The following is a 25,903-nucleotide window of genomic DNA, read 5'->3' on the forward strand; positions in this document are numbered from 1 at the left end:
ATGACATACAGGTACAGCAAAGGAATGAGACAGTTAGCACACACAGACCAACCAACCAAAGGTCACAAAAGAATAGAGAGGAAACAAATAACAGCAGGAGAGCCAGGTAAAAGTGCAAATCAAATGTTAAACTGGCAAAGCAAAATTGCAGGCAAATCATCCATGGAAGGAGAAAACTAGAGATGAAGGGAAAATATAATCACTTGTACGTTGTCTGCAACGTTCAGTCACAATCCTGAAGAGGTGGGTTTGTCAATTTAGTGTGAAGTGTTAAGGTGAATTTTGTGGCATTGAGGATGTAAAAGTTTCCCAAAGCTAAACAATTTTCAACTTGCACTCTCCCTCCCTCGTTTTATATTCATTTCTTGGGAGTGAATTTCTGACTAAAATAAGACCTGGATGCAAAGCTGTTTTGCAGCTGGGTGTGAAATATGATTTCCAGCTTTTATAAGTTACTGACTGAGCTGCATAGGATGCTGTCTAATAAACTGTGCACTGTCAAGACTGAGCCAGATTTTAGTTTCTTAAAGTATATCTTCTGAAACTGTTTTTTAGCCCATAAAAGCTCTGTGCAGATGGTAGCCATGTGTTCAGCTCATCTTCACCACCATCTGGGATATTACTACAGTTTCAAATTTCCCCACTTAAATCCTCTAAAATGTCTCCTGTTGTTAATTAATGTGGCTCTGCTGATTGTGATAATTAGTAACTTTGTTACTAACTTGTCACTGTTGTTTAAATACTTGGTGGCCACCAATAGAGGATGGAGATACTTTTGGCATCACATCATATTCACTATCACCTTTTTCCCCTACAGCAAACAATGATAAATGTGTGAATTCTCATATTATATGTTTCTTTATAGGTATTTTAAAAAGTAATGGAACTAAAATGAATACACAAGTGATAATCTGCACTGTGCCCCACTGGGACACATAAGAATATCGCGACAAATCGTCATTAAAGTCTCGCGGTGTCCGGATTAATTTTAGATAAATCGATCAAGTTAGCTAGCGTTAGCCGACGGTGGTCCGGAAGTAAAGGTATTGAGTTGGACTTAAAATTAAAGTTTGGAATATTTTTTAACTTTAAAGACTCGCTACCTAATTATGGCCAACCAGGAAATGCGCTTTAGTTAGATTAATTCCATCATATAGTTTATGTTAGATTTAGTACATCATCAAGCAATGTATTACATTGACTAATGTTTGTTGAAGGGCTTTTATTTTGGCGTGACCGGATGTGTGTGTCTGTTTTATTCAGGCTGGTTTGACGTATACATGACGGCTTCACCTCAGCTTCAGCTAGAGAACAAACCGACATCAGCTGAGTTTGCATGAAGTGCCATCCTTGCAGCTAAAATACAGGAATTTATCATCACGTTGAATTCAACAATAGCATTTTGTAAAGTTACGTGTAACTGTTGTAAGCCAATGAAATAACTGTCATCTGTCGTAACCACAGAAACAGGGCAGAGGCAAAGGAGAAAATAACATTACATCAAACCCGGCAAACAAAGAGGTCCTTTTTTCAACGACATCATTTTTCCTCCATATTCTATAGTTATGAGTCATGTGGCCGTCGAAAATGCCCACGGTCTAGAGCAGCAGGTAAGCCGCGTCAGTTTAATGTGTCTTGCAGCGTCAGTTGATAAAGTGTTATAACGTCAGGGATAAATATTAGCTTGCCGGCTAGCATAAAAACACCGCTAACCAGATGCTATCCTGCTAGCTGGCGTTGGGTGCGTTTCAATTCCGCACTCGCGTGACTGAAAGTGGCTGCGGAGCGGGGAACGGGCCATACGGTGTCGAAAACAATTTGGTGTTCTGCCACCTTGCTGTTGAATTATTGCCACACATTGCTACAGTTAAGTGTTGCCCACATGATTTAAAAGACTTGTAGTGTCGCTGGTATACGTGATAGCCATCTTACACGACGGACAAGCTTGTAATCGTAACGGAGAGATTAATAACAAATGACGTACGAGAGGTTCCGTCGGGCCTCCTGCGTAATCATATGAAGCGCACCCTTCAACTATTATGTTCACTGCGTTTGTCGTGCAGCTTGATACAATAATAAAATGGAGGTATGCGGGGATGGAGCTAGCGGGACTGATTCACAAACAATGCGGCGTTTGACAGTTTAGCCCACCGGCTTTATGTTTATACGCAGTGTTGCACAGTTTTCATGCTGGTCTTGATTGCGTCCCGCTTAAAAAAAAAATGCTCATTTTATCTGCGTCACCAGCAACGTAGTCCATCTGTGTCTGACTGCTCAGACAGTTGGATGGCAACAGAAAAGTACTTAATGTTCTCAATTGATATTTTGCAAAGGTCTAACTGCTAAAATGCATATGAGGGAGTTGGATGCACAACGCTGACCTAATTTAAACAAATTATACATCCTCTGTTTCAGTTAGGTTGCAAAAAAAAAGCCGCACTTGCTTTGTTTTTATGCAGAAATTAGTTCATATTATGAGCCTTGTTCATCACTGCTACAATGCAGAGGAGAATTCCATCCTAAGACCTAAATTCAGTTCCTGGAGGTGAAAGCATAAAATTCAAAGTTGTTTCCTCAACAGAAGCTGGATGCACCAACATGAAATCTTTTGCATCTCATCACTTTGCTGTCCTCTGTTGTAAAGTGTCTCAGATCGGTTTTAGTTGTGTGCAGTTTACTGACAGATCATAATAGGATTTCTGCATGTTGGAATTAAAATATTTTTCAAAATAGGTGTGCAGTTGTCTGAAAAAAGTCAGATCCATTTTTGTGTCCTTTTCCTTTAAATCTAGACACTTTCTGCTCCCTGCTTGTATATTGACATTTGCCTTCAACAAAACCTTTTACAGTGCAGTTTGGTGATCTGTATTAGAGTTCCCAGCATTTTATATACATGACCGTGTGGGCCATGATTCAGTAAGCTCTCATTTCAAGTCACATTAAGTGAGTTTCCACCCATCTGTTTTTATGTTCATTTTTGATTTGCAGTGGGAAAAATCCAGTATGGAAGCAATGGAAATTTGCAGAAATAAAAAAAATATTAATAATAATGATTGAAAGAGAATGAATGTCTAATTAACAGGGATGTTGCTGCAGTTCAGCAAAATTTTGAGCTTGAGGTGTCTAGATGGTTGAAGAATAAGGCAAGAGAGTTTGTTCAACAGAAATTGACTCTATGAGTCTATGTTTTTCTGACTGTTTGTCTCTTTTTTCCAGCTCGCTGTCCTAGACTTGAGTGCAGCAGACGGACAAGGTGGAGGCAATAGCAGTAAGGAGTCAAAATCTTTTTTTGCTCTAAGTCTTACAACTTTTCATTTTCTCTCACTAACTAATGTGAACACACACTCATAAACATGAACATTTTACCTCCACAAATAAAAAACATGGTAACAAAGGTGGAGATATCATTAAGACAGCATTAAGACGGCATGCTTCAAAGAGAACACATTTGGAAAGACAGGAAAGTTGGGGGAAGATTTTCTACTGGGAGAACTGGGATTCTTTTAAAAATAAAAATCGATCCATTGACTGACCATTTCAGTCCAGTGCAGTTTAAATTTTTGAAGCAAGATTAGATGATGACTTTGGAAATGTATGTTGGATTTCCTTTCTGCCTTGCTGCAGTTGCACAATAGATCACTGAAGGCAGGGTATTTTTGGGAGAACGGGGGCCAAATGAAAATGCATGTTTTCAGTGCATCTCAGATTTCTTAACAAGAACAGTAATTTCTTGTGCTTTTTCATTTTGTATTGTCCACTTTGTGTAAACACATGGCAGCAACCTGTAGTTACCACAGTCAGTCAGAATCACAGTGGTTTTGGTGGCTTTGTGTCTTTATTTAGATTTTATATTATCACACATTAAGATTCTCAGAGCTCTAAGGAAGGAAACTGATGTTGCCTCTCTCTACAGGGCGATACATTCCTCCACATTTACGGAACAAAGACGCTTCCAAAAATGGTGAGTGGGGTCAAATTAAAGCTGTCCTGTGGAGTTTTCCTGTAAACAAAAAAACAAGCAAACTCATGTTTCCTTTTAGTTTTATTCCCCTAAAATTAATTCTGTGAATCCCTGTATTACCTTCCTTACAAAACATTTGCAAAGCTCATTTTGTGTACATTCAAAATCGTGCACTGTTTCATCCCAGTCTCCTAGTCTCCACTCTTCTTCCCTGTCTTTGTCAGCACAATGCTATGTTTATTTCCACTTCACTGTCACAAACTGTTGATTAGTGGAATAGTGTGAAACCAGTGGCAGGATGTGAGCAAAAACATGGCTTTGTATGTTGCTCTATAATGCTGCTAGTGGTCAAAAACTCCACAAGGCACCTTTATTAACTGTATCTGTTACTGATAAAAAATCACAACTGAAACACTTTCTTCCCGTCCAGCAGGAAATGCCTTTGCTGCTGGTCGACAAGGTGGCTACACCATCGCACCTCCAGCCAACTGTAAGTTCCTCTCTGAACCTCTACCAAACTCAGAATCATTTAGCTGTGTGCAGTGTGTGGTGGCAAATGACCAGCAGCAGCCAAAGCATGGTTAAAAGACAAGCAGCCTTACTGAAAACAGTTAGAGCAAGCAGGTATTAAATTAACAGTGGGTCAGAGCTTTAATAGCTCCAGGGGCAGAAATACAACTTTTGATTTTCAGAATAAAGTTTACTCATTTTTAAAGTGGTATCCTACTGATGTGACTTCACAGTGAACAGCAGGGTGGGAACATCCTGTTATCTAAGTGTGTAAGCAGAGGCAGAGTTCACCAAAGACCCTTGTTCAAATAATTTTTTACAGTCAAGCATTTATCTAATGACATAAAGCCATTAAATATGCCACTGACAAACACTTAATTGTGTTGAAGAGATGACTGAGTCACAGGGGAGTAGAAGTTGGCTTATTACATCAGTTGCATTTCTGAAAACATGACGAAAAGTCAACAATTTGATGTATACCAAATATCTGAAAAGTGGCAAATGCTTATCGGCCAGCTTTTTAAAATAATGTTTACACCTTCTAACACCCATAGTAAGCAGTAATCCCAATATATTTGTTTGCTGTACATGGAAAACTTTACAAAACTCTTCCAGCATCCTGGCAGTTAAATATTTGTTCACTGTGTGTAAACAGAGCCTGTGAAACACTATCTGCAGCCTGCTTTTAAATGTTGTTGTCGTTTTGTAACTTTGCAGTGAAAACAGTTCATCAAGATTGTATTTTTTATGTATTAAAAGATCCTGTGATGTTGATCAGCCTGTTATTTGGTGTCAACGAGGACTGAAACAGTATCCACACTCTGACTCTAACAGCAGTGATGAGTAATAGTCCTGCAGATGTGCTGCTCTCTGATACTGGGATCATTTACTGTCCTCTCTCCCTCTGCAGACGGTTGGGACGGGGGGCGCAACAACTTTGTCAACGGCTACCATGACAACCGGATGACCGGCAACTCATTTAACCGGGGCCCGCCTCGCATGGAGCGGGGCCGAGGTGGCGTTGGGGGAGGTGGTTACCGCGGCAACAGGGGAGGATCCTTTAACCCCATCAACCCAGCACAGCCAATGGGATTTGGTGGCTACGAAAATAAAGGTGGGATTTAAAAATAGGGTAACTTTTCAATTAAATATATCTCCTGAAAAAGGATCAGCTTTACACTAATCCCCTGTCAGAGCTTTCTTGTCAGCTACAAGCAAAATGTTTGTTAGGTATTTTCTCTCTTCCCTGTATGGCCTCCTCCGTGTTCTCTAGATCTATGTATGTCTTTTATGCTTGGATTTACATTGTCCCAGATAGATTTCAGTCAATGTCACAGTTCTCTGATTAGTGTGACTGTGAGACACAAGTGTGTGAATGTAAGTGCACATTATTTTTTTCCCAAAAGGAAAACATCTAAACAAACACTTATGTAGACTCTATAATGCAAGCACCATTGAATTAGCAATTGAGTCAAAATATGAAGAAAAAACCTTAAAAATAACCTTAAAATATGTTGAGTTGATTCTTGTAGACAGGTAGGGATGGGTTCTGGGAGGGATGGCGGCCGTGCAGACACTTTTATTGTTTATCCAAAACTAGAACCAAAGGGAAGATGAAACGCCACTGGTGATGCTTTGTAGAGCTGCTGTGACAGTGAATATGAGACTTTGTGGACATGAAAATCTAAAAAGGAAAACTCTGTTCTCTGACAGAAATGCATCACATTTCACAGTTTCACAGTAAACGCTGCCTATATTTCAATCCAAAGACCAGTTTTAGTCATTTCTGCTCCCTGCTGAACACTGTTCTAATAATACTGAATGTATGAAGCTGTCTTCTCATGCACACATTCTTCTGTCAGACACAGGCGGCTGGAACACGGCCAAAGACGCCTATAGCAGTTTTGGCAACAACCGAGGGAAGTCTGCATTCTTCAATGACAGAGGCAACGCTAATAGAGGGAGGTAAGAACATGAGACGCAGAGACAGATTGAATAACTTCTAATAAAAGACTTCTTTGTTATTTTGTCATTGTACTGAAACAACTTCAGGTTAAAGTGCCATAGAAAGAAGAAGAAAGAAGTTCACAATGAAAGCAGAAAGTTCACCTCTGAACATTAAACTTGAGCATCTTGTATCATCCCTGTCAGGTTCGATCACGGTGGGTTTGGTGGTGGAGGAGGAGGGGGAAACAGCCGCTGGGTCGAGGAGTCCAGAGACGATGGAGACTGGTCCAAACCAACTCCACGTAATGAACGCCTTGAACAGTGAGTCTGTGGTTTTGCTGTCCAGATAGACAAAAGTTGGGTAATTTAATAACCTTTGCGTGTGAGTGTAGCTGAGTTTTCATCATCACCAGCACAAAGTAGACATTTCAGACTTTGATGGGTTATCATTGGAAGAGAGAAAAGAATTTTTGGTATCAGTTTTGTCCTGGATGTTCACAAAGTGACTGAATAGATTTTACAATGAATAGACAATTCTGTGATTGACTTTTTATCTTGCACTATAGAAAAACTCAATAAAAAGTTAAATTCAGGAAACAGACATGAGAAACAATTATTCGTGGTCTCTTTGAACGAGATTTGTCAATTAAACACATAAGAACTGTCACTGAACTGTAATTTAGTCTTTTAAGAAATGGAAATTGTGCATTTTAACAGTTTCATTAATATGAAAAAATATGAGTCATCAGTGAAGTTATGTCTTTTAGGCTTCTGAAAGCCTTACAGAATATGACAGTTATCAAAATGATGCTGTCAAATAACTCAGAATGAGTGAGTCTCCTGGAGCATGAGCTGTGTCCAGACAAATGTCACATGTTAGTCATGAAGTTTAATTTAATTAGCTTATTTTTTCATGTGAATTATTGCACATCATCACACTGCATAAAATTAATTCTGAACATGGGACTAACCTGCACTTTTTTTGCCCCTCTGCAGTGAGTTGTTCTCCGGCAGCAACACTGGGATTAACTTTGAGAAATACGATGACATTCCTGTTGAGGCCACAGGACAGAACTGCCCTCACCACATTGAGAGTGTAAGCTACTGATGTTAACAGTATCATATATCATCTGCAGGATGATTGCTCTTTTTATAAATATTTGTATTTTTGCTTGTGTAGTTCCAAGATGTGGACATGGGTGAGATCGTCATGGGTAACATCGCTCTGAGTCGCTACACCAGACCAACCCCTGTCCAGAAATATGCCATTCCTATTGTCAAGGCAAAGAGAGACCTCATGGCCTGTGCACAGACAGGTAGAACATACTCACATGTACATACAGTACATCACATCTCCAGAAACAACACACAGCAACATATTGATGTTAGATTCTTGAGATAATGCTGTGAATGGACAAGATGATGGACATGGCTGACTTTGTGTCTGCAGGCTCTGGAAAGACTGCAGCGTTCCTGCTGCCCATTCTCAGCCAGATCTACACTGATGGACCAGGAGAAGCCCTTAATGCAGCTAAAGCCTCTGGACAGGTAAACAACAAATCTAAGCCCCTAAATAAAGGCACTTTAACTGTAATGTGCCATGAAGAAAGTGTACATTTTTTAGGTTAGATAAGTAGTTTTATAGTGTATACACCAGTCAAACAACAACAACATTACATATCGTTTAGACAGCTGGAGCTGGTAAATAATAGTAGTCATTACACAGAACAAAGCTACACAAGACAGTAAGTAGCTCCCTCTCTCTCTCTTCTCATAGGGCCGTTTTCTTACACACATTTTTAGTCTGTGAACCACAAACAAACAGCAGCTGTCATTTTCAGTCCCTGACAAGGAGAAGAACCTCTTTATACTCAAAGAACAGTCAGTTCCCGTCTGTTTCAGAGTTGCTGCCCTGCAGAAATATACTAAACTGTTAAGAGGGAAGCTGTGATTAAGGGTATTTTGTCTTAAATCATCTGTTAAATATACTAAGTAGCTTCACTGATTTAAATGCAAATCTAATCTGGGTGAAATGAGCACTGTGCAGCAAAGATACTTGATTGGGACGTCCTTATGTCTAAGATTGTTGGGGGGAAGATATAATGAATATTCAACAGATCAAAAGTAATTAAACTGACAAGGTCAAAGCAGATTTTTTTTCCTTGTCACCAGATGCATGTATCAGTGAGTTTTGAGTAGTTCCTGCAGCAATCTTTCAACCCTTTCAACCTTTCTTATCTTATTAGTACTCTTGCACCTCCTAAAATGTATCTTGTGACAGTCTCTATGGGTGCCATCCTCCAGGTTTGAAGCCACTGTACGAGTCAGTCCTGACAAATGGTGACCAAACGTATAAAATTCAAAGGTCATATTTGAGTGAGACCCCTGAAAACATCAGCTCCATCCTGTGAATTCTTGAACTAATCTTCTACCTTGTGGTGTTGTTGTATTACAGGAGAATGGGAAATATGGGCGTCGTAAGCAGTACCCCATCTCTCTGGTACTGGCTCCAACCAGAGAACTGGCATTGCAGATATATGATGAAGCCAGGAAGGTATATACAAACATTCACACACATTAACTTGAAACCTTCCCCTGATGACTGATAGCATTTACTCATGCATTTCTTCATCCTTCTTGTTTTATTTCTAGTTTTCCTACCGGTCCAGAGTGCGTCCCTGTGTCGTGTACGGAGGAGCAGATATTGGCCAGCAGATCAGAGACCTGGAGAGAGGCTGCCACCTGCTGGTGGCTACACCAGGAAGACTGGTGGACATGATGGAGAGAGGAAAGATTGGACTGGACTACTGCAAGTAAGACACGGACAGGAGGGAGTGATGGATGATTTTTCATTGACTGTTTCAGTTTTATAGTATCATCAGTCTTTTGGAATGAGAAATATTGTATGTAATTGTATTTTATAAAGATGAGATTGTCAGATTTATTCTTCCTCTTCCTCTCTGTGTCTCCATCACCTCAGCTACCTGGTTCTGGATGAGGCAGATCGTATGTTGGACATGGGCTTTGAACCGCAGATTAGACGCATCGTCGAACAAGACACCATGCCACATAAAGGCATCCGACAAACCATGATGTTCAGCGCCACCTTTCCTAAAGAGATCCAGGTGTGTTTGCAGTGACTCCAGTTAATAGTTTAGCTCCTTAAATTAGTTCCTCTGGTTCCATAGTTCCTGGGACTTATTGGTAAAAAATTGCTTTTACTAAAAGAGAAAAGTAGATTTTCCTCTCCAGTGAAACAAGACTTATGTTAGGATCAATGGAATCTGAATTGGAAACAGTACAACGGCTGCACTTTTTGCCAACTCAGTGCCAAGAATCTGTTAATAAGTACAGTCGTCTGCTTCCCCTTCAGATCCTGGCCAGGGATTTCCTGGAGGAGTACATCTTCCTGGCGGTGGGCCGAGTTGGTTCCACGTCAGAGAACATCACTCAGAAAGTGGTGTGGGTGGAGGAGAGTGATAAGAGGTCCTTCCTCCTGGACTTGCTCAGCGCTACAGGTGAGACAATCATGTAGCAACAACTCATAAGGTGTGTCTGTGTCGAGTTACAAACACACACACACACACACACATACATACACACAGCGCAGTTTTATTTCCCCTGTCCTTTTGCCATCGTCATATTGTCGTCCTCACATCTCAGCCAGTACATTACTATGTGTCTCATGTTTAGCTCAACGTAATGCCCATCAACGCACCTTGTCTGTCAACCATTTGGAAACATTTTGAAAAGCTCAGAGTTTTCACATAGTTATGTTTAGTTTGAAAACATTTAAACCAGGTAGCATCTTCGTAAACACAGGAAAACACAGATAAAGTCTGTCGATATTTTCTGTCTCAGCAAGAGGCCTTGAGCAAGAAATATCCAGCAGGGTTTATAGATGACATTTCATCCAATTATAATTTCTCTTGGCCTGAGGAAGTCAATGGTGAGAATGTTCTATTAGAGGACATGTTCCTCCTACCCTGAGGGATTCAACAAATATTTTCCCTTCCTTCAGTTTACAGTAAAAACTCATTTAAAGTCACATTCATGGTTTGGAAAATAAGCCTTTTCTTTTAGTGGTAAACCTCTGGTCCATCAGGAACATTAAACATACAGAGTTGGTTTTCTGCTGGTGATTCGGTTCAGTTTACATGTTGGTGGTTTGGTGTGGTTTTATCCCAAGTCATCCCCAGCGAGGTACAGGACAATACTGGAGACAACATAGAGAAACCTGGTAAGATCCTCAATCAAGAAACCTGTATTTGTCATTCCATATTTTTAAATAATTTTGCTTGCCTTTAATATTCTTCTCAGTCGGTGGAGACTCCTGTGTTTAGTCTGTTATTTTTGGTTCTGTGCACCATTTCATGGGTCAAGTTTGCTCAGCTTAAACCAAACATGTCTGTTGTGTTTTCAAGAGTTTTTTTGGCATCTCTATGTACAGTATGTTGCTGTGGTGTCCCCATGTCAGACCCAAAGCCTCGATGGAGAGAGTCTGGTTATGCTGTAGTTTCAACAGCTAAGAAGTAGATAGAAATGTGGATAAATGTGGGCCACTCTATAATCATTTGGTAACGTCACTGGGACAGGAGCATTTAGAAAAACATTTGACCAAACTCTGTCCATCAGTGGCTCTAGTCACAGTGCTGCTGATGCTGTTAGTTATTTATTCTTGTGGTTATTTTTCATTTTTATTCACGCTGCACCCCCTGCTGCCTGTTGCACCGTTCTGTTCATAGAAAAACATTATTGTATGAACAATTAACTATTTTCAGGTGCATGTTATTAAGATGTATGTATCATATCACAGACTGAAACAGCCTTACCAGTAGACATATACATTTACATTCCAAGATTGTCATTATAATGATTCTTTCAGGTGTTTTATTTCCCTGATAATAACACAAGTTTAAGCTCTCTAAAAAAATATTGTGACTTCTGTGTCAAAAACTTCAGATTGTATCACTTCAAATTGTGTCAAACTGCTGTGTCACTAAGCTGCTTACAAGCTGACATCAGTATTTTGTTGAGTATAAAATTTGATTTCTTGTTCTTTCAGGTTCTTTTACCGATACACAATAACAATGTTATCCACGGTGCCACAATCTATTAGTCGCAAGTCACATCCACGTGTAGTGTAATAGAATGTTGGCACTTGTTTTTCTCATGTCCATTTTTTCCATGGTTATAGCATTGCAATGTTCAGAATCTGAGGTTTGAACACTGAAAAACCCTGCAGCTTCTTCATTCTCAGCAACTTAAAATCAGCTGTTTGTGTTGCTGCACCATGATTATCCGCTCACCTTTTAATATTTAACCTCAGGTGTCTTTTTTCTCGGTTGACCAGGTAAGGACTCGTTGACTCTGGTTTTTGTGGAGACCAAGAAAGGTGCAGACGCCTTGGAGGACTTCTTGTATCGGGAGGGCTACGCCTGCACCAGTATCCATGGCGACCGCTCCCAGAGAGACAGAGAGGAGGCCCTGAACCAGTTCAGATCAGGAAAATGCCCCATTCTGGTTGCCACAGCGGTCAGTACAAATAAAATCTGGCTCAAACTCTGATCATATTATAATCAGATATATCCTTGTGAAAATAGGTAAACTTACTGTAACGTTGTTTGTTATACACAACATTAGCAGAAAATATTGATCGAATATTGATATTATTTCTGCTCTTGTCTTATGTACTCAGGTAGCAGCTCGGGGTCTGGACATCTCCAATGTGAAACATGTTATTAACTTTGACCTGCCCAGCGACATAGAGGAGTATGTCCACCGTATTGGACGTACAGGACGAGTCGGAAACCTGGGTAAGACTACAGCTAATGTCAGAGGAAGCACCCCATGATATGTGTTACATGTTACTGTTACTGTAACATTGTTTTCTTACATGTAGGACTGGCCACATCGTTCTTCAATGATAAGAACGGTAACATCACTAAAGACCTGCTGGACATCCTAGTAGAGGCCAAACAGGAAGTTCCCTCATGGCTTGAGAGCCTGGCCTATGAACACCAGCACAAGAGCAGCAACAGAGGACGCTCTAAGAGGTTGTCCTGAATATAAATGTCGTTTAAAGGGCTAAACTCATACATTTCTTGTGTAAATGCAGTGAAGTTTGTCAGTGTGTATTTGTTGCAGATAATGTATTTGATTTCACCACCAGGTTTTCTGGAGGTTTTGGAGCACGTGATTATCGCCAGACGGCCGCTGGAGCCAACACTGGAGGGTTTGGAGGACGTGGAAGTCGCAGCCAGGCAGGACATGGAGGAAACCGTGGCTTCGGAGGAGGTGAGAATCTAGTCTTTGAGATATAACTACTGTTTTTAATGTTTTTATGCTCTATATATTGTCATTCTTCTTGTGCCAAGAATTTTCTAGAACTGCTTGAGAAAATGATAAATTGGTTATCACAGACCAAATCAAGGACTTAAGATGTTGAGATTTTTGATAACCTTATTTGAGTTCTAACCTAATTACTGTTCATTGGAAACACCTTTAATTTGTTAACTTTCTCTTCTGTTTCTTCCCCCTCAGGTGGTTTTGGTAACTTCTACACCAGTGACGGCTACGGAGGAAACTACTCACACTCTCAAGTTGACTGGTGGGGCAACTAGGTTCCTCCTTCCTCCTCCCCCTCTTTCTTCTTCTCACTCATCCTCCCTCCTTTTCCCACACTGTTGTCTGCACTCCATCTGTCTCCACCCCTCCATTAACCCTCAAGAGCCCATGTGCATGTTATTGAACTATTTATACTCGTTTATATAGCCCTCCTTCCATCCCTATGCGCTAAGATCTTTTAATTCCTCTTTAGATTTTTCTGGTCCTTTCCATCTCCACCTTCGTCTTTATAGTTCCCTTTTTTTATTTCATAATTCCTGATAAATCTCGCCTCTTAAAATGGGCAACAGTTTAAAAGGATTCTTCAATTTTAGTTGGTTATTTTCTTAAAACTTGCCACAGGTTTACTTCCAGCTAGCAACATCCTTTGGTTTTAGTGAGAACTTTTTAAACTATTTGCCCTTTGTGACATGTCTGAAGAAAAATAACCAATTAAATTTAAGGTCCAGGTGTTCTTTTAACCCCCCAAGGTAGATGCACCTGTAAGATTTACAGTGTGCAGACTTCTCCCAAACAGCTGTAGAAGACCAGGGGATACCTATTTTTTCCCATTAGATTTGAGTTTTGGCTTCATTGTGTTTTTGTCTGTGTTCACCCAAAGCCAGCCAGGCTTCCTGTGTACCTTCACATGTCATCTTTGTATGTAACGCATGGCCATGTTGTAAATCACCGGCCGAAAACTTTTCTAAAATATAGCGCAGAGATAGGCAAGACGTCAGATCTGAGCAAAGTTATGTCTGCATATAAATTCAAAAATGGGAACTGGCTGAGGTCTCCTTCAACTTACATGACAGATTCTTAAAAGGGGCCACAGAAACGACAAAATGTTTTTTTTTCACCTTTTTTTAAAGCATACTGAAATATTGATTTACCGAAGTTTGAGAAAGACGTCTGACAGACAGAAGAGACAAGAGGCTGGGACGCTGGCAGACGTTGCCTATTAGCAATGATGCCAGCAAACAGAGTCTTAGGACTTGTGGTTGTTGATATCACAACTACAAACATTTCTTTGTTTGAAACAAAACATAATGGAGAATCATTTGTTTCTGTACTGTGCCTTTCAGAATTTGAACTTTGTCTCTTATTTCCGTTGTTTTTATTGCCATAATACGTAAGTGGCTATAAGTATTGGCCAACTGTGACAAAAAAAATGTGTATTTAATGTCATGTATGGGTTCAAACATGTTTTTCTTTATTTCTATTTGGAAGGAAACAAACTAGGCTTGAACTAAATCAAACCTTGGCAAAAAAAAACCTAAACAAAAACTGTGATGGGGAACCTCAACTCTGTTCCTTATCTGTCTATTGGAGTTCAAATTCATCAGATGGTCTCTGATGAGCTGATTCCCAACAGCATATTACCACTGTGACTATATTTCAATTTTTTTTAAATACACCCTCATCCAAAGCCACTGAAATGGGTTAAAACACTACCTTTGTCTTATTCAAAAGAGGAAGTTGTATTAATAATGAAAACAGACCTGTTTGCTTTACTAGGCTGTTAACAGAGATGATAGCAGTGGTTTTATGCTTTTGGGAAACCGAGTCCTACTCATTGACCTGTTTGTCACATCTATAGCTCTGGTCTGAGCTTGAGTTTGCGTTTCTCAAAACCATTTTGTCACTAATTGTTGGGTCACTTGATGCCAGAAGCAGAGCAGCTGAGAGAGAATTTGGTGCAGTTGAGCAGCAGCAGCTATGTCATGTAGCTTCTCCTCTTACCATTCAGATATGTGGTTGTAAGTAGAGATGTTCCTCATCAAAGTCTGATGCCACTTTAAAGTTATTTTAGAGTAATTATTAAAAGGGTTCACTATGTATCCTTCTACACATCAGATTTTTATGTGGCAGTATTAAAAAAACTGGTTTCCATGCAGGTTGCAAACATAGTCATGTCTAACAGCAAGAGTACTGGAGAAAGTTGCATCTCTTGCACTCTAAACCACATCATATAGTGATGCCAAACCAATTCTCCAACATTTTTGGGATGTAAAAATTACAACCACTGCATGGCTGCTGCTGAAAACTACGGTCACCAAATTTTATCAGTGGCTGTGGGTGTCCAACTGACTCTTAGTGCCTCCATGCTCTTGGGAAACTGGCTCTGCTTCCACCACAAACATTGAAACCCTTGTTTGCCAAAAACTTCTCTCAAGGGGACACACAACTAAAAAGGCTATAAGAGTTCAAAATTTTCTTGCTCACTCTATCCTGGAGAGTTACATGAAGAGTCTTCTCTAAAATACGTCATTCCAGTTTATTCGTTAGGTCTTTATGATCTGTTGAGGTCAGGGATAAATGTAAAGAACTGGATAAGCTAGCCTAAATCATTTCACAGCAGGCACAGCTGGGGCTTCTGGAGGTTATAAAGCCACACCTCTTGAGCACATTTTAGCCTTGGCCTGTCTTACTGTACTATGAATAAATGACAACAGGCTCAGTTCCAACCATGTCTACTCTGTTCCTGCTTAAGTCTGCAGGTGTTTACATTCCTATGCTTACTATTCATTGAACAGATAAGAGTCTCTTTATTTTCTTTCCTTCTCTGTTAATTTCTCCAAAGATATCAGCCGACAAAGAAAGCACAGAAAATGTTCTAAATCCAGACTGAGACCAGCTTATGAAGGCAACACACACCAGTGGCAATATCATGTGCTTCACAACCCCTCCAGCTGTTGTTTTCTACATAAGCCGCGCACCAGCGGCATCTTGGCACAAGCCATCGCTGACTGATGCTTCTTTACTAGCATCAGAGTCATTACAGCCACTGTACCTTGACTGCTACCTCCACCTGTATGTCTGTGTGGTTGTTAAATGATGCAACATAGCTGGTGTGTGCTGCACTTTGGCAGCATTTTAGCCCTGCTAGGAATGTTAAAAAGACACCTAGTTCAGCATAGCACAGCAAGATATAGGTCAGATAAAGTGTGCTAGAGGACAAGTGGCATAAAAGAAGTGAAAAGCTACAAGACATGAGAACATCACATGAATTTTCTGTGATCAATGCCTAATACCTGGTTAGCCCTACTTTGCTTTGCCGTGGAACCAGGCTACGAGGGGCAGTTGACCTGCACCCAGGATGTCCATGTTTCATCCCTGTTTGAACATGTAAAAGAAACTCCACTGTACATTTGGATGGTTCAGTGGTAGAAGTCCAACCCCCCACTGTGTCAGTCAGCAGCAAAATAAGCCAAAAAAAATGCTCTGTTGCCACCTGCTGGGGAAAATTGTTAGTTTTTATCAGGGTCTTAATTTGTTTTGTTTACATGAATAACTTAGTCATATAAAAGTATAGATTAAATGTAAATAGCTCAGCTCCTTAAAACAGAAAGAGAAGAATCTCCACTGAAAAAGAATGTGAATTATAAGTGAAACAACACTTGATGTGTAGAAGATTACGTTTGATCACTCGACATTGGACCACGCAGTGTCTGGTAGGCTTAGCTCAGTGGGCAATTTGAACAAGCTCAGCAGATTTATTTTTGGAGATGGTTTTTACAGAAAATACATGTGTTTGCACATACACAAACCAATAAGGAGAATTAATTTACCTCAAATTGCCCACTGGCTTTGACAAATGACAAGGCTGGACCAAGACAATAAAACATATGCAAGTGTTGTTGTTTTTTGGTCAAGGAGTTAAAAATGCCAAGCAAATGAATACCATTCTACACCAGGCTTTAGTTAGGTTAAAACTCTGATTTGTCCCGTCTTCTATGATTTTTAGACTACTTTTTGATCCAAAGTCGTATTCGGCTCAATCTTCAAATCTATTTCCCTAGAGTACAGTTTGTAGGGAGGTTCAGGAAACTAGTAGGCTTTAACGCCATTCTCAAAGAGTTTCAGGCTGAGTAATGCTAGAGGACTGAGAATTCGCGCAGACAGCAGGTCACATATAAGATTTACAAACTAGATTTTCCAAAAACTCATCTTGGTGCAAAGACACCAGTCTTTTGTGTCAGAATTTGTAGTGGTCTCACAAAATGTCCAAGGTTAATTGTCAGGTTTTATTATAAGCTACCAGTAGAGAGGAGACAACGCGCTCCACCGTGTCAAACTTCCAAACGAACCAAAAACTGAAATTTAGTTTGCATTTTCTTTTGGCTACTGTTTAAGTGTGGTCAGTCAGGTTAATCGTTATTGTAGCACAACGCATTGTGTTCTTGCTATGGTTCAGCTTGCAGACTAATGAAGGCTAAACTACTATGAGCACTGGTTAAAACAGCAATTAAATTGTTGACCAGAACTGTGTTTGAGGTGTCCCAAACCTGTTAACCAATCAGAGAATTTTTCTCTCATGATCTCATTATCCATCTTAGATTTCTTACAAAAACTGTTAAGTATGAATTAATATGCAGCAGGAAGATAGAACTCCGTAACAGGACGATATGTTGATGATAACATTGCAAATGACAATCAATTATGAAGGATTTGCTTAGTTTAAAACTCACTTTACACATCAACAGAACACTTTAAGTTGCACTTTTTTTAAAGTCTTGGGGACACCTTGACATGTCAAACTTTTCTTAACCAGCTGTCTTGTGGGCAGTTAGTTGAAAACTGTCCAATTTTAAACATGCACATTCAAGTTCTGGCCTCCATGATGAAGAAAATTAAAACTCATTACCTTACCTTTGAAGATAAACACTTTGATTGTGTTACATTAGCCAATAGCATCCCCAAATCGCAATATTGTTGATGTTTTGGAGCTGTTGGGACATTTGGGCGCTATCAGGAGTCTGCCTTTGAATATTGACTGAATAACAGTTTAGCACTTGACTGAACTGTCAGCTGACACTGTTACATATTCCCTGTGTGAGAGGGGATAGTGACAACATTTGTTACTTGAATCCATGGCTGTTGCCAACCACAAACTTAGTATGCAGCTAGTATAGTCTCTTGTGTTTATTAAAAATGCTAAGCATGTTGAAATACCTTTACGAAGGACATGCGGTGTCAGAGGCAAAGCACTTGAATGAGTCTGAGTCAGTGTGTTGACATTGCTGTGCCTTCTAACAGCCACTAGGGGGCAGATAGAATAACCATGAAAAACTGAAGGAATGACTGAGCATTTCTCATGCAGTGATACAGGTGCTAGGAATTGTTTTAATACAATATCTGAGCGTACTGTTGACTGCTGGTAGTGTAGATAGGAATTTTTAATTTGTGAGTTATACAGCAGGGAGTTGTGGAAAGTCAAACTTCAGTTTACCTCACTTTTCATCTTGTTTATATAGCAATCTCGTCAAGTAGTCATGTTCAGAGTACGCACAAAAATATGCAATGTATTTAGGTCTTTTTCTAGGGAAGACCGATATATCTATCAGCTGTAATTACTTTTGAACTGTGTTGGAGCAGCACCTACTTACCACTGTGCCCCAAACCCCTACCCAACCTTGACAAAATGCCCCTCCCAGGGCAACTGAACTTCTACAGTAAGTGCAGTAAGTGTGGCTTGCTTTCACTTTGCTGTCACCAAGATTCATGAGTTTTGTTAGGGCTGTTTTCTGTCTGTGCTCCGTTTGGATTGAAGCACAAACTGGCACAAGTGAAATCAGCTCAGATTCTGACATGTGCACGGTGCCTTGAAGTGACTGAATCACTGATTCATTAAAGACTGAAACTTAGGTAGTTAGGGCTGGGTATTTTTCAGTACAGATGGAAAATCCAAACTGTCAAATAAACAATAGTAAATGCATTAATGGAGTAGTGGATATGCTGTGTGTGGAAGTCACCACAGGAAACTTGGATATGATTACAAGGAAAAAACACTGTTGTGCATTTGATGGCACAAACAGATTCAGAGACATTTCAGCTACATGACAAATGGATTCCTAGTGCAAAAGATGGGAAATGTAGATGCCATTTTGTGTCATTAAGGTTCCATGTCTGGGTAAATTATCCATCTTGACTTCTTTTTGTCATATGGATCCGTCAGTTCTGTTGTCATTTGCTTTTTAGCCACAGTAGCAGTAGGGTTCTGTGGATGGGAATGTAGGTCAGTCAGTTTTGTTCATGGATGAATGGATGACCCCTGTGACATTTGTTTGGACCATCAGCTTAATCATAAGAAGTAGAGCATGTTCAGTTTTATTTCTGAAAGAAAACTCATCATTTAGAAATCTCAGCACTTTAGTTTCTGGTTTTTGAATATTTTCAAAACCTTTTGATGCCTTAAAGTCAAGGGTGATACCCAGCCCTAATGGAGCTGATAGTGAAGTTGGTTACACTGTAATACAGCATTACCATGGCAACAGACACACCAACAGTGTCACCATGGCAAAGGATTCTGCATCACTACGGTAACTAACTTACCAGCAGGAGTATTTTGATCGTCAGTGAACAATTAATGGTGCTATGCTCCCATTGCTGCGGCCTGCAGGCCCCTCTGTTGTAGAAAGACTTCAAACCCCACCAAGTTTTACAGAAAATACTTCAGTTACTTAGTTTAACTTTCAGCTAAAGTCTTCTGTAGCACACATCCTTCAAAACCTCCGAGAGGTATGTATGAGTGAGTGAGAGTGATTGAGGTGTAGTGCAGCCAATTGTCAAAAGGATAGGTTTCTCTACAGTATAGGGTATGGTGTGTGTGTGTATGTGTGTTGTATGGAAAGGTTCTTCCAGATATGAACAGTTTGTTTTTTTTGTTTTGTTTTCTTTTTGCTTCTTTTTTGGGACCAGGTGGAGTTCTAGTTAACAGCAACTGTAGGATTCAGCTGTTTGCACACAGAGTTCTCGAGTCTACTTTCGCTGCTAGTTTGTGTAATTTATCAAGCATTTTTGAGAAATATTTATTTTTATAAGCCTAATACAAAAGTTGATATTTTACAAAGTGACTTGACCAAAAGACAGTAAACAAAAACACTGGCACTTGAATGTTGAATGTCATTGGTATGAGTGAAAATTTCTATTTTTCTGGGGTAGTGTGAGCTTTTTAATGTTAAAGATGCAACGTGTAGGGATTTCTCTTTGGATATGTCACTGTAACAAACACACAACTCTAAATCAAAATCCAAATCCAAAAATAACAATACTGTCACTGGTGCTAAAATACTAAATATCCCAATACACCAGTTCTCTGATAAAGGCCAGCATAAAGGTACTCACACCATGTGCACATCTTTTTTCTACCTTTCTACCAAATTTTTGGAAATTATCAACTTGAGTAATAATTGAACAACCTTCCCTAATCATTAGCATGTTAACACAATATATATAGTCATATCAGCTGCTATAAAAAATCTAATACCTTCCCTTTTTCTTGAAACAGAGTAGGTTCGTTTTGATGCAGAGTTTGAGTAAATCCAACAGTGAAGACATCAGATGGCCGTAACAGGGCTCTTCTCTTCTCTGTCATTTACAACAGAGTGAGAAAGACGTGCACATGGTGTCGCATGAGGCTGCACAGTGAAGCACTGACAGCTGTAATACAGTTAATGTGACTGTGACATATTAAGAGAAACATCCTACACGGGTTACCTTTAAAGTCACATTGGACTCAGTATCAGATCCACAAACCTGTTTGTGTGACAGGTTCCATTGCCAATAATGATAATCAACCATAAACAGCCATTTTTAATTGGCAAACAGAATTTGAGACAAACACCACCACGTATGCCAAGGTTTGGATAAAAAAATAAAAATAACAAAACGATATGATCAAAGACCATTTTGTAAAAAAAAAAAATACATGCAGTACAAAAAACAAGTGTCCAGATTCTCTCCAAGTCGGTTGTTTTTTTTGTTTGTTTTTTTCTTTTCATTTGAGTCTTTACACTTTTCCTTCCCGTTAATACCCTTGTTGTGAATGTCTGGCAAGTGGCGACCTTTAAAGTCCTCATAACACAGAATTAACTGTGGTTCTATTGCTATGTTGTTGTGATTTGCATATTTTCAGGCGTCGGTGTGTTAATGTTGTCCCAGGGGGAGCTTCTGGCCAATCAGAAATGAGGATCCATCCTGCTGTCTTTTACATTAGAGTAACATGAGGGTTGTGTTTTTTTATTGCAACTTGCAGCTGATCCATGACTCTTCAAATTACATGCACGTGAAGGATGATGTAAGTTGTATTTCTACTGTTGGTCCACTTAGCACAGACACTGCAGTTACATGACTGTAGCCTCAGTGGACCAGAATGCAATGGAACCAAAGCAAAGCCATGATCATTGACAGGCCATGGCACACAGGTTAATAATCCCATTTTACAGCCCTTTGTGTGCACACACACAGTTGCGACAATAACTTCATGGCTCTCTTGTAGTTACTGACAAATGGCACTCTGGGAAACAAAGTGCACAAAACACTGCTGCTTTATTTCACTTTCAATTCAGTTAACTTTAGGTGATCTAAGATTTAAAACAAAAAAGCGTGTAATCATACTTAGGGATGATTCCTGTGTAGAGACTGAATTGAAATGAAATAGAACCAAGTGTTGTTGCCATTACTGATTGGCCAGATCCCCCTTAATGTGGACAGACGGCAGCAGCGGCCTGGTAGTTAGTATTTGCTTTATGTATTAGTTTAGCAGTTGTGCACGAAGAGGAGCACTGCACGAAGAAAAAAAACTGTGCATCTATTCTGATTTTACCACAAATAAAGGTTTGGATTTGCAAATGTAGCTGGTGTTTTGATCTGCCTCTTCTTCTTTTGTGTTATATGTGTAGGATTTTAGATGTTTGAGAAACGCGTGATACCTCCAACTTATTAAATACAAAGTTTATTTGTAGTTAAACACATTCTTCAGCATTGTGTGAAAAAACATTTGGAATGTGTACAGTATAAAGCACACTCAACTGAGAGGACTGGACTTTAAATTAAGCTGCAGTTCCCTTTTTAACCATTTATTATAAGAACACTGAAGTCTTTAATCAAAATGCTGTAAGAGGTTTAAGATAATTCTGAAATGTAAAGTTCAGTACAGTACAGCTGCTACAACTTGCTACGCATGCTGAATGTTGGCAGAAGGTGGAACAACTCAGAACAGGGGTTTCCTTCATAATCTTTAATGCCATGAACAGGAGAAACCTGTGAGACTTCCCCTGGGGGAAAGCCTGTTTCTTGACCACGTCTACAAGTAACTGTCTTCCCTGTTCTGAGCTGCACCACTAGAACATTTGGTCACCGGATTGATGAGCTACCTTCTGACTTTGAGTAAACACACCCTGTGGAAATATGCTCCCAGAAGTCTTTCAAAAATGCCAGAATAAATTCAAGTGTGATGCTGCAGTTTGACACCTGACAGCGACTGATGTCTTTGATTTGTGCTTGTTTTGGTGTCCCTGCTCCTGTTCCTTGGCCTGTTCCTGTCTGTGTTTCCCCTCAGGCAAGGACCAAAACAGACTTGCTATATCCCAGATGTTGCAGTCGGGAAATACTTTCCAGATTCACTGAGATTTCAGTGTTTTATAATCAACTGGATGCTGGTTAATTATTTAATGGAGCGTTCTGGTTTCTACCCTCCTCCACAGAGTATGTTTACTCATCTAAACCACATACATAATAAAAATAAGACCACTTGTCAACATAAGCAGAATCAGTCATTAACATCTAGATAAAGTGCATTCATTTCCAGGTGAAACTCTGCTTTGGTTGAAGGGAAGCGCTGCCTTCCTGCTGGTCGGCACCTCAGGGCCTGTTGGTCGCATCAGTTGAGAGTAATGACAGAGCAGTAGTTGTTATTTGAGCTGTAAATCAGCCATAACAGCATCTGTGCTACACAAATATCATGTGAAATTTAAGAATAACGTCACAGCTCGGTGGCTTGTCAGACAAGCTGCAGGGCACAGCTGAGGTCACTTATTTGCTGGGAGTGTTTTCAAGCTTGCTTCTGTTTGGTCTTTCATCCTCGCTCACATCAGACCAGAAATCTGGGTTGTCCTGGTACCATTTGACTGTAACACATGGAAAACACTGGAATTGATGTACTGCAGATTGGGGTTTTAATGTACTGGTCCTGAGGCCTGTGGCGTGTGTGTTACTGTACCAGTCTGTCTGATGCCTTCAGCCCAGGACACCTCAGCTCTCCAGCCCAGCTGCTGCAGCTTGTCACATTTGATGGGGTAGCGCAAGTCGACCCGCGGCCTGTAGAGGACCAGGACTCAGATGTGTCTCGTGTTATGTGAGGATGTTAGATAGAAAATCTTTACTTTCTGATGTGTCAATCATTGTGTTACTAGCTACAGTAATAATAATTATGAGTCACCAAAAAAAATGTTTTTGTTGTTATTGTGCAAGAGTACAGGGATGTGGCTATTTCCTGGAAGCATTATGTACCACTGCAGACCTGGTAAATATTGAACTCAGAAAAGATTTGTACGTTCGATTTTTAACTTTCTTGACGCACCTGTCAGGCACAAACTCGAGCCAGTCGTTCACCTCAGAGTCTGGCACATTCTTGACCTAAAAAAAAAAAAAAAAAATCAATTAGTGTTTTTAATTAAGAGTTTTCTGATTTTGCTAGGTCTCGCTAAATGTTTGACTTGACCCTAAACCCACCATCCTAATAAGCTCCCTGGCCAGTTGCATGATGGGAATCTCGCAGCCTGTTCCCACATTATAGATTTCACCCACATTCCCTTTCTCCAGAACCAGCAGGAAGGCACTGATGGCGTCATCGACAAACAGGAAATGGCGGGATTTAGGGAGGGTACCCTGGATGGTGCTGTGGCATAGAAGAGAAAGAGAAATTACATTTACTCTGTCAAACAAAGCTACTAAACCTTTCCAAAATAAAAGTCAAACAAACCTACCATTTCTTGTTCGATTGCAAGAGGGTGAGAAACCTCGGAATGACCTGGAAGGATCAAGGTGCTGCGTTATTATGTGAAAAATCAGTTGGAGATGTTGTAAATCAGGATTTTGTACCTTCTCAGTGAACTGCCTGGGCCCGTAGATGTTGTTGCTCCTGGTAATAATGATTGGAAACTGGTAACAGATAGAGAATATTAATTAAACTGCCTAATATTTTAATTTAAAACATTTATATCATTTACAAACTAAATCCCTTTCTCTCTCTCTGTGTGTGTGTGTGTGTGTGTGTGTGTTCGTGTACCTTATATTTGTCCCAGTAGGATCTGACCAGGTACTCTGCAGCTGCTTTAGTGGCAGAGTATGGGTTGGAGGGTCTCATTGGACTGTTCTCATCAAACACCTGTAGAGAATAAACACCCAGTATCAAGTCAATAAGTGACCCAACAGCCCCATAAACCCAATCTCCACATATCCACCCTACAATCTGTCAGCTCACCTCGTCCAGACTGGCTCCGTACACTTCATCGGTGCTGACGTAGACGAAACGTTGCGGCTGGTGTCGGGCCTGATGGGCAGCTCCCAGCAGAACTCTGGTGCCGTCGATGTTAACCCGCTGGAAAGTAGATGGAGATTCAAATGACGACTCTGAGGGAACAAACAACAGAGTGCATGGGATTTCAAAAAACATAACATCAGCCTAATATACAAGTCTAACATCAGCGTGAACTGCTGCTCACCGACGTGTGTTTTGGCTGCCAGGTGGAAGATCACATCAATGTTTTCTGTGTTGAAAATGTGGTTCACCAACCTGGAGTTACACACATCTCCCTGATGAAGAAAGCAGTCGTTATCATAAAGCAGCCAGCTGATCCCAGAGGTCATCTTTAGTTGTAAAATATAAAACAGCAGCTCTCACCCTGATGAAGGTGTAGTTTGCTCTGTCCTCAATGCTCTCCAGACTCCTGCGGCTGCAGCAGTAATCCAACTGAAAAAGATCAGACAGTAATTTCAACACTGAAATGCATACATCTGTATATGATTTAATCCATTTGTGAACTCATACACACACACAGAAAGTGAAGACTTACATTATCCAGGTTAATAATTCTCCAGTCAGGGTGTCTGTTGACCAGTGAACAAACAAGATGAGAGCCACTGGAGAGAGAGAGAGAGATGGTAAATATGAGAAAAACACCTTTTCTCCAAGAGTCACATGTGCTCCCATTGTCCTATGTGTTTTCTGCAGTGAGTCCCACATTTCTCTGTTGTTTATGCCACAAAAGAAGAACACAAATCTGTCTATTAAGCATCGTTATGTGCACAACTAAAGTAGGTGCTGCAACATGTTTATTTTATGCACTGAACTAATGCTATAATTTGTAAGCCTGTATTCTCTTAAAGGCCTATAGTTGAGTTAATTGGGTGTCTGCAGGTTTGCCTGTTACAGTAGCTGTAGCTAAATTAAAGGGGTATTTCAACCATTAATCAGTGAATCTATAAGTTGCATGTGTTTTTACTGTAGTACTGTATTAATGTACTGCTTCTGTATACTACAGTTACTTTGCTTATAACATATGTATGCCATAATAATTACCACAAAAATCTCACACACCAGAAAGTTTTATTGACAGGTGTATTAGCTCAAAATCTGCACAATGAGAACATTAAATACAGTAAATTAAACCACCCAGCATCGTATAAAACATGTAGAATAAGCTGCTCATTCATGTTAATACAGCTCTAATATTAATCGAATATAGTATATTGATGACACAGGTCAGATTTTGTTGCTCTATGAAGCTACTATTAGCATTAAAAATCTTTCTCGTGAATCTGAAGTGACATTATATAAACTCACATGAAGCCAGAGCCTCCAGTCACCAGAACAGTCCTGTTAAAGTCCATCCTCTGTTCTAGCTAATGTCATGTAATGTTCACATTTACTCAGTCATGGTGCCTACTGTTTAACTTCCTGAGAGCACAGGGAACATCTCTATGTTTTTTGACATAGTGGCTTAGTTGTTTAATGCGCGACAATAGCGGTCTGTTTTACGGCAGTGTTGACACGTTGAAAATGGGCGGAGTATTTCGCGCAGGAGAACTGCTTTC

General features: G+C 40.0%; 2 protein-coding genes across 8 annotated transcripts; one reads left to right on the top strand and one right to left on the bottom strand.

The window, feature by feature from the left end:
• Positions 1 to 1,251: 1,251 nt before the first annotated feature.
• Positions 1,252 to 24,241, top strand: ddx3xb (DEAD-box helicase 3 X-linked b). 7 transcript variants are annotated; one of them, XM_018690568.2, is made up of 21 exons: positions 1,252 to 1,610; positions 3,217 to 3,268; positions 3,914 to 3,961; positions 4,392 to 4,451; positions 5,382 to 5,585; positions 6,334 to 6,436; positions 6,623 to 6,739; positions 7,415 to 7,514; positions 7,599 to 7,734; positions 7,869 to 7,966; positions 8,874 to 8,972; positions 9,071 to 9,231; positions 9,399 to 9,543; positions 9,792 to 9,936; positions 10,608 to 10,658; positions 11,772 to 11,953; positions 12,117 to 12,234; positions 12,321 to 12,474; positions 12,591 to 12,715; positions 12,962 to 13,028; positions 24,115 to 24,241. In XM_018690568.2, exons 1-21 carry the CDS (start codon positions 1,566 to 1,568, stop codon positions 24,119 to 24,121), a joined length of 2,217 nt encoding a protein of 738 aa, XP_018546084.1. In that variant the 5' UTR covers positions 1,252 to 1,565; the 3' UTR covers positions 24,122 to 24,241. The 7 variants fall into 7 exon arrangements, with proteins under 7 accessions (XP_018546084.1, XP_018546082.1, XP_018546083.1 ...); XM_018690566.2 differs by lacking the exon at positions 24,115 to 24,241 and having other exon boundaries at positions 1,253 to 1,610; positions 12,962 to 21,662; XM_018690567.2 differs by lacking the exon at positions 24,115 to 24,241 and having other exon boundaries at positions 1,253 to 1,610; positions 4,395 to 4,451; positions 12,962 to 21,662.
• LOC108892848 (dTDP-D-glucose 4,6-dehydratase) lies at positions 20,722 to 25,833 on the bottom strand. The gene is made up of 12 exons (XM_018690606.2): positions 25,653 to 25,833; positions 24,883 to 24,949; positions 24,711 to 24,779; positions 24,532 to 24,622; positions 24,291 to 24,439; positions 24,096 to 24,194; positions 23,909 to 23,968; positions 23,794 to 23,837; positions 23,540 to 23,705; positions 23,388 to 23,443; positions 23,028 to 23,125; positions 20,722 to 22,935 (listed from the first exon to the last, which is right to left on the bottom strand). The coding sequence occupies exons 1-12, from the start codon at positions 25,697 to 25,699 to the stop codon at positions 22,841 to 22,843; spliced, it is 1,041 nt and encodes a 346-aa protein (XP_018546122.1). The 5' UTR covers positions 25,700 to 25,833; the 3' UTR covers positions 20,722 to 22,840.
• Positions 25,834 to 25,903: the final 70 nt, after the last annotated feature.

The sequence above is a fragment of the Lates calcarifer genome, linkage group LG7_2 (assembly GCF_001640805.2).
Source record: "Lates calcarifer isolate ASB-BC8 linkage group LG7_2, TLL_Latcal_v3, whole genome shotgun sequence".
In the NCBI taxonomy this organism is placed as follows: domain Eukaryota; kingdom Metazoa; phylum Chordata; class Actinopteri; family Centropomidae; genus Lates; species Lates calcarifer.